We start from the raw sequence: 14,370 nt of genomic DNA, 5'->3' as shown, positions 1-14,370 counted from the left end.
ACAAAAGGAGTTGATTTGTAAATACAGGTTGAGCTTTGGTTTGAGTTCAGTCTGCAGCGGCTCATTGGATCGTTCTTTCTTTCTTTTTTTCTTATCTATGATTTGTTCATCAAAGGTTGGGTTTTTTTTAATGAACATTAGCTATAAACATTTTGAGGTGGCTGCTCACCAATGAAATTCAGATTCAAACCATATTTTGCTGTAAAAATCAGCATGGTCAAATCACATGGCTTTTTCCAATATTGCCATTAGTTCAAATTCTGGTTCTTGCAAGTCAAACCTTGTCTCCGGTTCCTAGTGACATTTGATCATTGTAAACTTGGTTAATTCAAATAAGCCCTTTCGACAAAAATTTCCCCTTTTTCAAACTTATTAAAGTTCAATGGAAGTTCTACAGCCAAATAGCAGGTATTATGATTCACTTCCAACACTGGATAACAGACCGAAGAATTAAAAGGATAGATGACTGGATTAAAGTCTTTTGATTGCCTATGGATATTTAATGGATTGGATGGACTGTCCTTGATGTGGCACTAATCAAGTCTCTCTTCAGCCTTCCAACCTAAAGAAAGTATAACAGTGACACTGTACTTTCCTAAAACAATTGCTCTAATGGATATAAATAACCATTTATTAAACAAACAATATGTGCCAAAGCAAGGAAAGATACCAAAATTATGCTTATGAGGCTCATGAGGTACTGCACATAACTATCTCGTAATCCTGTAATATATTATCTATATGTTTCGTTTTCTTGAAGTTATCTTCATAATCAAGATATCACTATCATCATGGGCATTGGAACTATTTTTAATTTTAATTTAAAGAGCAATTAAAGAAAGACAATGGATACACAGGATAATCAAGTAAGTGATTAGCAGCATGCAAATGACATAGAACCGTATTATCATTAAGTCTATTCTCCAAAGGGCCTGTCGAGAGAAACCCTTCCTACATGTGGTTGTTCAGCTAATGTGCCTCAACCTACAATTACAACATTGCTGACACCATTAACCACCGAAACAACATCACTTCATGAAATCCTTGTTGTCTCATTAAAATGTAAGGGGTCAGGTAATTTACCAGCTTTGTATGTCTAGTTTTGTTGTTGGTAATTAGCAAGCATTACCCAGCAAGGACTCCCACTGGGAACTAGAGAAACTTTGTGAAATATTAAAGAGAAACACTTTATATTTCATGGAAATTCAAAATATTCACAGGTATGCCCAGAGCATACCTTTGTCTTTACAGAGCTGAACAATACTGCCTTTAAAGGGTTTTAATGTGACCAGAAAGATTGGTGATACAGAACTATTTTGGAAAGTTAATTGCCAGTTTAAACAGAAATACTCCTACATAACTGGATCTAAATAGGTCTCTCCCACTGAAAATAAGCAGCTTTTACAAATATAGGGACAGTGCAAAAAACAACAAAAACTACCTAATACAAAACATCCAATTTAAAATTTAAACAACAAAATTATTTATTCAAAAAAGATATTTATTTTTTGTTGAAACATGGGAAAGCAAATACACCCTAATGCCAATACTCCCTTTCTTCCTGCTAATTGAAGCCTCATAGCCTCATAATCTTCATTTAAAGCAGCCTCAATGACATTTACTGTTAGTTCACATGTTGTCCAGGAGCAGAATAGTATCTTATTCTTTAAATGGAACTTTTAGAACATAAAACACATTCCAATAAAAGTGAACAGAAAATTATGAATTCATTAAACTACTTTGGTATCTTGTGCTATATATAATATTTATGTTCTAGCTACTCTAAAATATGCTTTAATATCTTTAGGCAACTATAAGGACTTAAATATTTATAAAATGGATAAAGATAAAGTATAGCCCTCTTATTCCTACATACAGATGATGTAAAGCATGCAATCAAAGACAATAACACTTTCAACCCATTTGTCATCTTAAAGGAGCCTTTCAACTTCAGATCCCTTGTGTGCAATCTACATAAGAGTTGTTGCCTACATAGGCAACTCCAGAGGAGTTTGCTCCTTAAAAACTACCAAGAGTGCTATACTTCACATAAAACAGGGTTTTCTGAAAATGGACACAAAACTATAAATTTGCAGGCAAAACAGCTCCAAGTGGGGTTTCAAAATACTGCTGTATTTATCTCTAGGACATCTGGGAGCAGGAAGCATTTTGATTTAATATTTCATAACATAGAGGCAATTGCTTCCTTGCCTGGTGTATAATTAATGCTCATAAAAAGAGAGGTTTTTATTTTCATTTTTTTTATTTCTCAGCATCAGTAATGCGCCTGCGCAAGCAAACACACCTACCCCTTCTTAATATGGGGCTTGCTTCGGAGACTTTGAACAAGAAATAATAATAGTAAGTGAGCCACAGTGAATTTATAATGGTCCTGGGACTATTAATCATGTTTATAGTTTAAGTGTGAAATCACATTTCACATACTGTATTATTTACCTCCTTTGTCCAGTTTTATCTTCCTACAGACCTAGCAGAAAGAGTGATGTGGTGGCTGTGAAAGTTAGAAGGCATTTGGGCCAGGATTTAGCTGCATCCCTCAAATACAGGCAATGAAAGGGTATCAATGTAACATATCCCTCTCTCCTTCCCCAACACACCAGTAGGATCGAAAATTTCCTGACCTACATTCCCCCCACCCTTTCTCTCTGAGGAAATATTTACAGAAGGCATGAAACAGTTCTCAGGGTACCTGAGTTCAGGCACCAGAAGGTCTACCCGTATACTAGAGTGCAAACTGTGGGGAAAGTATAAAGAAGGGATAAGGGTCCTGGATGGAAACTTCCCTCCTTCCTGGGGCTCCCTTGTAAGGGCTGGAGGACCAGGACATCCTGTCTGAAAAAAAGAAAATGGCTATAATGGCTATAAAGCAAGAAGTTAGCCTGGCTGAATATATAGCCTCCTTCCACCCCTTCATCTGTCTTCTCTGTTTAGGCCCTTAAATCTTGCAAAGATTTGCACATGTTTAACTTCACACATTTAACTAGTTCCACTGAAGTCAATGGGATCACTTGTGTGTAAATTTAAACCCTTACTTAAGTCTTGGTAGGACTGGAGCCTTAAACTGGTAAATGCTTCAGGGCAAAGGCTCTCTCTTACTGTGTGTGTGTTCAATGCCTAGCACAATGGGGCCCTGATCCCAGCTGCAGTCTTTACTCTAAATAAATAAAATAATAATAGCCACCCAACCCACCATCTAGAACACAGATGATGCCAAAACTATCTGAGCTTATATTTACTTTTGTCTTGTAGGTAGTTAATGCTCTGTTATTTTATTGCTATTCAGAAGCCCTGGAACCTGAGTAGTATTATGTGAGCAAAGTGCTGAAATGGGGTAGGTGCTGAGACATTTTGAGCACCCCTAACATTTTATTTCATTGAGGATGCCCAGCTCAGGACTTGTGATATGTTTATGTCAAAAAAAGAACTGCCAATTGACTACTGAAAAAAGCCCAACCTCAACCCAAGTTCAGCTGGCCATTGCAGAATTAATCAGTAAACTCAGCAGGAGATCCCTGTCAGAGTGTTTTGGGATGCCTTAAGGAAAAGGGAATACATCCATGGCTGCAAAAGTTCCAGGATCAACCATGAAATATGCAATGCAAGAATGTTCTTAACTAGACACAATCCTCGAATTAAAGCTCCTAGCATAATTCATGTATGATCCTAGCATTTTTGCTGGTATGGGTATAGGAACATTCTGGTTTTGGTTATAGATATAATTTTCAAAAATGACCTGAGTGATTAAGGAGCCTAACTCCCATTTTTCAAGAGACTTAAGCACTTATGACTTTTGATGAGACCAAGTTCTTAAGTGCTTAAGTCACTTTTGAAAATGGGACAAAGGTTCCTAACTCAGTTAGGCCCTTTCGAAAATTGATCCCAAGTATTTCAGTGTTTGGTTACTTTATTCATTCATTTTTAATATTCCCTCTACCTGGGATAAGTGCACTTTTCTATAATGTGGTATAAATCTGAATACATAATAAATAGTTGACATTTTAATGTGAGATTCAGAAGTATTCAGCTTTGGCCTAACTGTTCTCCCACTGAAGTCAATGGTTCACCTCCTGTTGGTTTGAATGGGAACATAGTTGGGCTACAGATGAGCCCTTTTGAATACTCCACTCTTACATTTTAGATGTATTAGTATATGAGCCATCCAAAAGAGACATTCATTTATACATACCCCTTATCCAAATTTCTATGGTTATTAGACATAGGAAAGGATGATAGGTATCTAAACTCTTGGAAATTAAAATAACTTTGCCCAGTAGGAAATCACAAGCCTTCTAAGAGAAACCATTTCCCTCACCGTAAAGTAAAGGTCAATTCTAGGTTTAGGATGGATCAGATTTGTAGCCAGTGGTTTACGGTACTTTTGCACAATAAACATCATTGATCTTTTTATATCATGAACTTTCACACTAACTTCATGATGTTTATGACTGCAGAGTCTACTCAACAGACATTATAAGAACCAGCTGCATCCAGCAATCCCTCGCAAAACTACAGAATTATTTAAAAAACTGGCCAGAGGTGACTTTTTCTCATCTTTGGAATTGAGTAATAAATTGCTTTATTAACATTGAAACCCAGGTATTCAAAAACAGATTCTCAGAGCTGATCAGATGTCATGTTCTCAGGGTTTTTTTTAACCTTTCACCTTTGATTGTATGTGGAAACCACAGAGAGCCTATCTAGAGTTAATCCACATTCCTGCATGCCCTGAAGCACTTGCTCTGCTTCATAGTTGCTCTCTGCACAGCACCATAGGGTGGATATGTCTGTCTTTGAGGCATGCTGGTGAGTGAAGATGGCTGGTGGATTCATGAACAATCAAGATCCACAGAGGGCTGCAGCTTCTATTATGGATAAAATTCAGCTGCTGTATACACTGGCTATTGGTTAAGAGGGAAATTCTATTCCTCGATTAGTTGCACAGGTCCCCCTTGCTATGTGTGGGGAATGGAATTTGGTTGTTATAGACAAAGTTCCCATGGCAAACCTGATATGCTGATCATCAGTGTTATGGGTTCCGAAGGATGGCTTGTGTGTGTCTTATATGTTTGGCTATTCTGTACTTCACAACATTAAACTAAGACACAACACAAGAAAGTAGCAATATTCAACATGCAGCAAAAAAAATCTGTAAATATTGACGATACAAATTAATGCCCAACCATTTGTTTTTTGAACTTCTCAGAAACATATCCAACATAATGCAATTCAACATTGCATGCAAGTGTTACATATTCACCATTGCAATGCTTGGAACTGCTAGAGAATTTTTACAGACTAAGTATTTTTAGACAACATTGAAGGGATAAGTAAAGACATTTTCCCACTTCTAATACTGGTAATACCATAGATGATTTTCATTTAACAATTCTGTGATAAAAAAAGATCAACAACCATTGATGTGTAGTAGAAAAAAGAAAACACTAATTACCAAGGCGATATAACTTAAACCTGACGTTAGTTTTAATGGGCATTTTCCTGCATACAGCGTGCAAGATTGGGCCCCAAAAGGGGGCAGTAATTTTACAACTACTGTATCTAGTCATTGTGAAACAAATCTAACTTAGTGATTGACAAACAACTCCAAGGTGTATTTCTGTCCTCTCAATCAGATCCTGCTCCTGCTTCCATAGAAATTGATGGTGAAAACACCACTAACTTCAAAAAGAACTAGATCAAACCCTTAAGCTTTTCCTATTCAAAGTTATTTTAACCTGTGTAATCTGCTACATTGTAAAGCATGTGTACATTTTTTGAATATATTAACTCGATTTTGTATGATTTCCCCCCCATCATTTCCATGATGAATAAGAAACATATTACTCAGGAGTTCCCTCCTCTTTACTTTATTTTTTTCCTTGATTCTTTTTTGTTTGAGGATCCATTACCATGATTGTAAATGGAGGCCTTACAAAGATCTCTCATGTGGTGAAATACTGTTCCTAGGGAAAATTCTCATAAGTTGAAGTCATTCAGAAAACAGCTGCAATGATTGCTATGCTGAAACACATCTGCACTGCTACAGTTATCTGTCTTGTAATATCCATGAAAGAAATGCTATTGTATAGCTTTCCTTTCAGTACTTTAGGCCTGCTTGGAGTCATAAGTTGGCTTTTCTTTATTGTTTAGTAAGCGGTTTTAATGAAATGTGCTGCTCTTATTATATAGGAGTCAAAATAAGACCTAAATCACTAACCAATAAAAGAAAATTATTGGGCCAAGTATCTAAAGTTACTACCCAGAGGCTACTCTAGTACAGCATTTATAACTCTCTAAATAGTTAAGTATAATTGTCTTCCTGGTTTTTGGGAAGGAAGCCAAATAACAGTTTTAGTCACAATTGAAGACAAATATCCTGGTTCAGCATGGTTTGTCTGGTGGGCAAAACAACAAGTGAAATTCCCACCATGTGAAATTTCAAAGGGAAAATATTGTGAAAGTGAAATGCTGTGTGGGAGCATTCGATAAATATTACTGGGGGGGAGGGAGGGAGAGTGGGGAACAGAGGGAGGAGAAACAAGAGTTACTGGAGTTATTGCAATACATTGCCAGTGCAGATCCACACTTTAAGAGTCATGCACCCTGGAGGTTTGGAAGCAGTATGACTGTTTGGGGTGCATGCACATTCATCATGAATCGAATTTTTCATGGCCCTTTCTACAAAATATTTATCTATAAAATAAAGACACTGTGAATAAAGGGGGATGGAGTGAGAGTCAGCAGAGATCTGTGAAAGCAATACATTTGAGGAACTTCTTTCTCCATCATGGAAGTACCTCTGCACAGCCCCATTTATGGAGACTAACAAGCAGTCAACAGGAGGAGTTAGTCAGATAATGGCTGGGCCACTGCTGTCCCAAATCATGCATAGGATAAGTCTGTGTGCTGAGAGAATAATGCTTTCTAAATCTGAACTCACAGCTTTAGTCATTTTAGCAACAGACATTTTGAAGGGAAGCCATAGAAGCAGCTGCTTCTCTAGTGGGATATACTTTAAGCCCTCCTGGCCTTGGCATTTGGGCTCATTTATAACAGATTTGCATATAGGTTTTGGGCCATTTGGCAAATTTCTGGGCCATTTGGATTAACATGTGGATAACCAGACAGCACTATTCCCTTGGGCTTTTCCTAAAGGGCCAGAAACAGCCATGGTGATTTCTTAAAAGGATATCCAAATAGTAGGGGAAGGCATCTTTGACAGTCATACAATGCAGTGTAGCCTCTTCTGGCATAATGTGAGGCTTAGAGAAAAACTGGCAACGATATAGACTGGATTAGCTGTAAATCCAATAGCATGTTCAGGATTTAGGATCTGGGTGTAGCACAATATTAGCTTTGTGAAATAACCTAGAAGACAAATCTACAAACAGGGTTTCCTCACTGAGGAAATGGCCATTTAAAATGCTGTACTGGGTACAAGGAAAAGCAAAGGACAATCTTTCAGTTGCTCAGAAGAAGCATGCAATCTAGTAAAACCAGATTTAGAGCACTCAATGTCACAGGAAGATGAGGAGGAGGATAAATATGCAGCAGCCCAAAATCAGCTAGAGCCCTAAATATCAAAGTGATAGGCCAATATACAGCAGCAGTCAATTGCCCTTTCACAGTTGCTACACAGAGAGAAGAGGAGGAAGAAGCAATTAGGGGAGATGATGCCCCAGGAACCTCCTCCATTATCTGACCCTCTTTTTCCCTGCCCCAGAGTTCAAAAGACCATCTCTGAGGTGGACCAAACTCTTCAAGGGAATGATGAATTTTAGTCTGCCTCTATTAAAGGGGAAGTCCTAGGAAGCTCACAAACATCCTTGGTTCTTGAGGATGGTCCTGTAATAAAAACCAATATACACAAGTGGGCCACAGTACCCCAGCATCTACAGCAGTGAAAATTGGGCAAAAGAACACTGAAATAAGCACACTAGGATCTCAAACCACAGGGGAAGCCCAGTGGCATGTGGTCAGACTCTTTAAGGAAGCAGACCAGGACCAGTCAGGCAAATCAGAGCAGTGTTTCATTTGTAATGAAAGAGGTGCCGGAGCTCAAAGAATTAGGTGCTGTGGTTCCAAAAAATTTTTTTACATTCATAATTGATGCAGCAAGCCTACAGGTGCCAGGGCTATGAACTGCCAAGCCGGGAGGTGCTGGGGCTCAGGTTTGGCAAGCCATGGCACAAATTAAGCACTGATCAGGGGAAGAATGGAATCTTCAATTACCTGAGCAGGTCTTCATGGCCTCTACTGAAACCATCTGTTTATAACTCCCCTTTCTTCCCCGAAAAACAAAGATCTAGCTTGAAGACTTTAAATGATGGAGAACCACCACGCTCCAAGATAAGCTGCTATGGAAAAATGACACTAAATACATGTACAAGTATCAATAGGAATAACTTGAACCTTTGCACTTGAACTGTAGCATACATTAGAAAACCATTTAGCTAAACCAAACAGGTCACATAGAGCTTTATTGGATACATAAGGCTTCAGATAAGATGTATATTAAACATATAATCCCTTCGTAGCTGAAGCCTCATTTATAAAAAGACAGATCTTATGTGGTCTGCCTTTGGTTTAGTTGAATGCACCTCAGCTCTGAGGAGTGACTGTAACGTTGGATTAAATGGTATCTAGTTGAGGAGTTGTCTCACTGTGAGGGAATCCCTGACTGGCACAGGGCTACCGTAGCTGGCTCTGCAACGCCCATTTCATAGGCCTCTTTGTGGGGCTGCACCCAGAAATTGAGACCACAGGAGAAACAGGCTCCCAGCGTCCCCTATCCAAAGCAACCAGAAGCAGTGATTACAGGGAAAGCCTGGCTTTGCCCCTCTAGCCCTGAGTTGAAGGGTTCTCAGTCGATGAGTGGGTATGGTGCATATGCAGTGCTGTCACACATAGGAGAGGTGAAGAATTGAGCATGCACAGTCGCTCTGTGAGGAGAGCATATGTGTAGTCTGGCAGTGAGGATGGAATCATCCATGAATGTAGCACATACTGGAAATGGGAGGGGATGCAGCATGCTCAGTGAGGATGGAATCTTTGGATATTTTAGCTGCTAAACACTAAGAAGTCTCTACTGAGCATGTGTAAACTGACATTTCTAAAAGTCTTATAACTTGGCCAAATTTGGGCAGATTTTCAAAAGATCCGCACACATCCATGCCCTACCAATTTTTATATTCTTGCTTCAAAGCATAAAGGTGCTAGAGCTCAAAAAAAATGTCAACAGCATATCTTCCCCCTCACCTTGTTCTCACAAGCAGTTAAATAGTTTTCGCTGAAACTTTCCAAAGCAGTTCAGCCTCAGGCAGACACCTGGCATAGGTGATTTCTGCCCAAATGATTAAAGCTTGGCAAAGTTATAAGCAGCTCAGAACAGGGTCTTTGTAATGAGAAGAGTTGGGCAACCTTACTTATCGATGGTGCTACAAAAGATAAGCTGAAATATAACTCTGGATCCAAAATACCCAGAAACTTTGGGAAGTTTGTGCCTGAGTCCAGATCTGAATTTTAGGGCCAAGGACCATCACATATATAATATTGAGATTATAGAGTATGTGTTTACATTTATTTACACGTTATATGCACAAACAATTATTAATTATTCTCTGCCCCCTTTTTAAGCTGATTTTTTTAGTCACACTGTTTAAAGACTTCCAGGTTAAGTTAAAAGCCTGGGAATATTTAACTGTAAGCTTTGTCAATTAAAAAAAAAAATCAAAAGTCCACTCATGAATATTTATTCTAGTGACAACTGCGGTCAGAAAAAAGACTTTTTGCAATGGCAGTGGGTACCTCAGCATTCACACCACACTAAACTCGAGCAGTATTTGCATACAAATATGTCTTAAATAATGTACTGAAGACATGATAGATACATGCATACCACATTCAGTTCTCTTTCTGAGTCACAAAAGCTCCTTCACCCTAGACCGAACATATTTGCTCCAATAAATCTCTGGGAGGCCAAGAACTTAAAAAGAAAAGGTTGTTGTGTGAAGGGGGAGAGACAGGGGTCAGAGGTAGTGGGAAAACCTCACATGAACAAACAGGTGGCATTCCTTGCTCATAGAAAAACCTATCAATGAAATTATTGCTATACTGTTTTCTTTTTAGATGGGACAAGCATAAATTATACATCAGCTTTGCATGTGAGATTGCACTTAACATTAACCACAGAATTGTATTGATTACATGGCAACACCCCAGATGCTATTTAAACAGCATTGCAAAAACTAATAAGTAAATTCCCTGGTCAAAAACTGAGACGCCTAATCCATATGCAGCTATCTCTTCCCTCTTCAATACCGTATCAAAGGTAATCATTATTTGGGTATGAATTCAAACACCATATATTCAGAACTAGAAAAGCCCAGTCTGGCAACAGTGAGGGGTTGTACAGGCTGATGTGAATTGAAATGTTTTCCTGGATAAATGTGTGTGTTAAATAATACACAAATGTTTAAGCAAAAACTAGTGACAACTCATGGTAAATAAAGCCACTTTGTCGCCAACAAGGAGCTGCAAAGTGGTTCTGTTATGCTGTTTGCTGACCAACAGAAGCTAGATCACCTGCTTTATATAATTGTCACCGTAGTTGTGCCTACTCTACATTAAAACTGCATCTCATAGACAAAATGTCACATTGGATGCAATTCCCTGCAAAGTTTATGCCACCTATTGATCTAATTGTGTCTGACAACCTAGCCATAGTATTCAAGATCTTTCAAAAAAACCTCCTGTGTTGAAAGCAATGTAACCAATTCAGAAGTTGTAGATATGTAAATGGTGCAACCCACTGAGACGGTAACTGTTTTCCAACCCAGTAGTTTGCTTTTAAAATATCCTCTCTCACCGTTTCTAAAATATGTTGCCAATGGAATAAGCCATTGGCCAAATTCTGCAGTCAGCATGCATGGAAAAGTCTGCTTCCATGGAAAAGTTGTGTAAACCTGCCATGCGTTTAAAATGCACATGGATCTTTGCCTGATCTTTGCCTGATCTCCCGGGGCACTGGGGAGAGTGTGCTGCAGTGGGAACTCCCCCAAGCCTTTTATCAAAGACAGCATAATCCACTCCTCCTCCACTGAATGGTGCCAAGAAGGGTTAGACTATGACTCCACTCCACCATTTTTGACTCGCGGTCATAGCGCTGTCGCTGAAGTTCTGTTCTGAAAAAGCCAACTTCGTATCCCCTTATTTGGGGCTTTTGCAGTCCCTGCTGGGAGGGAAAATTCCTCTCTACACTGGCAGAGTCTTTCCATGCAAAGAATACAAGGACTGTGATTGTTGCTAACCTCAATGCTGGGATACAATGGGGAGGCTTCTGCTCTTTAGCCATCCTTAATAGGACTAGACAGAATGGAGGGGGTCTCTTACAGCAGGGAGGGGATAGAATTTAAAATAAAAATAAAACAAACCCAAGCATGATTAGAGAAGGATAATGATGTGAGCTTACTTAGTTTATGTAATAATATACATATAAGCACAATGAGCATAACAACATGGAGCTAAGTTGACGTGCATGAAACACAAATATTTACATTGTGGGTGCAGAGAGGAGCCCTGATTTTAAAAATGGAGCTTCCACATGACCAAATAATCTATATGAGCCACAAATGAAAAAAAAACCCATTCAGTGGGATAGGAACACAAGCCTTCCCCGACAGCCCCCGATGCTGAGAAGTAATGCTACCATGGCAGCATCAGGCTCAGATGTTGGTAATGATGGATTCATGGATGAGTTTAAAGGGTTGTAGAATGATAAAAGCTGGTTAACGTGATCTTTAGGGTCCTGGGACCTTCTACTGCCTGGAAGGAACTCTTGGCAGGGCATACTCCTTTCTTCCATGTCACTGTGCCACTTTTCTACTGTTTTCACTGGGTGGCATGGGTTATTTCTGGACAGCTGGCATTGTAAGTGGCCAGTGAGTTACTGTGATGTTTGTAACTGATTGGAAGTTGGTTGTTCTTGCACTGATGGAAATTCGAGAAAGCTATGGCTGTGTGTTAGTTTGATTTCTCCTCTGCAGCTATCCTCAGTTGATTTGCCTCGAGTGAACATTGTTCTTCCTAGTTTGCCTGGCCCCTCTTGCCCAGATTCTTCCCTCTGGATATCCTTTGGTGTTATGTGACATTATGTGTCCGTGACTGCACCAGACTGATCAGATACTTTCTGTTCCTTTGGATGTTGCCGCTCAGGAGCTACATGATCCAGGGAACATTTTATGGGAATGCTGACTGATTCATGCACACAGCAAACAAAGGTGTGTGCCAGCTGAGAGCTAGGATAAGCTTCCATTGAGTCTACACTTTAAATCCCAGATTGTGAACCCCCAGTCTTGTGCACAAGGCTGGGAAGAAATTTCCCCTGCTTGCTCCTGATCCGCACATTATTGGAAAGGGCCATGTGTTATAACCAAACTATTCCCTTCTGCACCAGCCTATGGAAGTAGCCCAGATCATTGGGGGAAAACTATCTGCTCTATGACCATTAAAAAACAAACAAATAAATCAAAACAAACACTGGTCCCCTCCATTACTATTTGCACACCTTCTTGAAGGAACTGACATATCAGATCACACCCGTGGTCCTGCTAGTCCAATACCCCAGCCAGCAGCAGATGTTTTGGACGAAGGTGTAAGAAACCCCATAGCAGGCGGCCCAACTAGGGAGGTCTTATCCTAATGACTAATAGTTAGAGATTGGCTTAAACTCTGGAGCATGAAATTTTATCTCCCCACTTGTGACCCATATAAATATCCAACCCCTGTGAATCTGGTTAACTTCTTGGCCTCTGTGATATCCTGTGGCAATGAGTTCCACAGTCTAATTACTTTTTCACACAAAGTATATTTGCTAGCCCATGTACAAGGAGTTACAAAGGTTTGGATCTGATTCGGAATTCCTTCCTCCACTGCTGCTGATGACATTTGAGGTGAGCAAGTGATTCTTGTGGCAGCATTCACAATCCCACCATTTGAGAACATGGTTCTAAATCTATCAATTTACCAATGTGCTTCAGGTTTTCATTCTGTCATTAGGCTCTTGAGGGGAACTCCTACGGGCCTAATCCCGCACTCCTTGCTCAGGCTTAAGTGCATTAACTTCAGTGACAGTTCAGCCCAAGTACAGATTTTGTGCTAAACTGTACAGAGCAGCAAGGAGAGGTCACAAGAGGCCTTCCTTCCAGCCATGCTCTCTGTGCACAGACGAGTCTTAATCTCAGTTCTCGTGTACTTCGAGGGTAAGTACTGCACAAGGTTGGTGCTTACAGAGTAACTCACTGCATAATTTTATAAGGTTTAACAGAGGCCACTCTTGCCTGCACTTCTGCAGGGACTAAAGATGGCTGGATCTACACTGAGAGTATTAAACAGGTTGTCTTAGGTCTGCTTACCAGCATAGTTGGTGTAAAATGGCCTTGGGGTACTTATGAATCAGACCCGTAGACTTCACTGAAGACTGTAGGATTTGTTCCATGTCTTTATGGGAGCTGTGCTTGCCAATCCAAGGGCAAAAATCAGTTTTGAGTTCATTCTGGGGGGCTTTTTGAGCAAGAAAGCACCGAAAATGTAAAGAAACCTCTGTTTAAATTGTCTTTTCCTTTTCTTTTTTGCCATGTGGCATTTGGCTATGTTTTTGGCTGCCATCTGGCGTACACAACAAACAACCCTGTCGGCCAGCATTTGCCATCATGCCATTTTGCATGCAGAGTGAAGATAAGCCATCTCTGGCTATGTCATGTATAACAATGCAACTTTATTTGATGGAACTAGAATGCACAGAACTGTGTGGATTTAGCAATCAGCAATGAAAGGGAAAAAAGAAAAAAGGAAAATCAACACATTTAAAAATTAAAATCTTGGTTCGTTCATTCCCCACGGCTTCAGATTTCCTTTGTGATACAGCAGGGAAACTATGTGACTGTCCCTTTAAAAGCCATCATACCAATCAGCAGGTTTAACTGTCAAGCAAGCTGATGTAAGGTTCTTTGAATTACTGAGTGAGGGATATTCTTCCTGCCAGGTCTTGTCCCTTGTAGGCATGGCAAAGAAGTATTATAGGGCAGTTCTTACCTTGGGAATTAGCCTGCAAGACCCCAATGCTGTCATCAAACTGCATAGATTTGATGTTGAGTGACGCCAAGATGCATTCCTTGTCCTGCAGCGAAGCATCATCAATATTATTCTGATTGGCTGACAGGATAACGCACATGTCGCAGAGGTTGATGTTGACAGCCCTTAAATCAGCCCGACTTAATGGCGTACCCTTTGGCATAGTGAAAAAAAAGAGGATGGAGGGAGAGAGAGAGGGAAAAAAAGAAAAACAAATTAAAG

General features: G+C 39.8%; 1 protein-coding gene across 9 annotated transcripts in view; it reads right to left on the bottom strand.

The window, feature by feature from the left end:
* Positions 1-14,370, bottom strand: part of KCNMA1 (potassium calcium-activated channel subfamily M alpha 1) — a 410,790-nt gene that overhangs the window by 56,658 nt on the left and 339,762 nt on the right. For all 9 annotated transcript variants that reach the window (XM_030568831.1, XM_030568832.1, XM_030568835.1 and 6 more), the window contains one exon: positions 14,110-14,302. In XM_030568831.1, coding sequence (XP_030424691.1) covers positions 14,110-14,302 — 193 coding nt within the window. The remainder of the gene's footprint in view (positions 1-14,109; positions 14,303-14,370) is intronic.

Source organism: Gopherus evgoodei, chromosome 7, assembly GCF_007399415.2.
Source record: "Gopherus evgoodei ecotype Sinaloan lineage chromosome 7, rGopEvg1_v1.p, whole genome shotgun sequence".
In the NCBI taxonomy this organism is placed as follows: Eukaryota; Metazoa; Chordata; order Testudines; family Testudinidae; genus Gopherus; species Gopherus evgoodei.
Note: the sequence above shows the minus strand (reverse complement) of the source record. Positions and strands in the feature narration are given on the sequence as shown.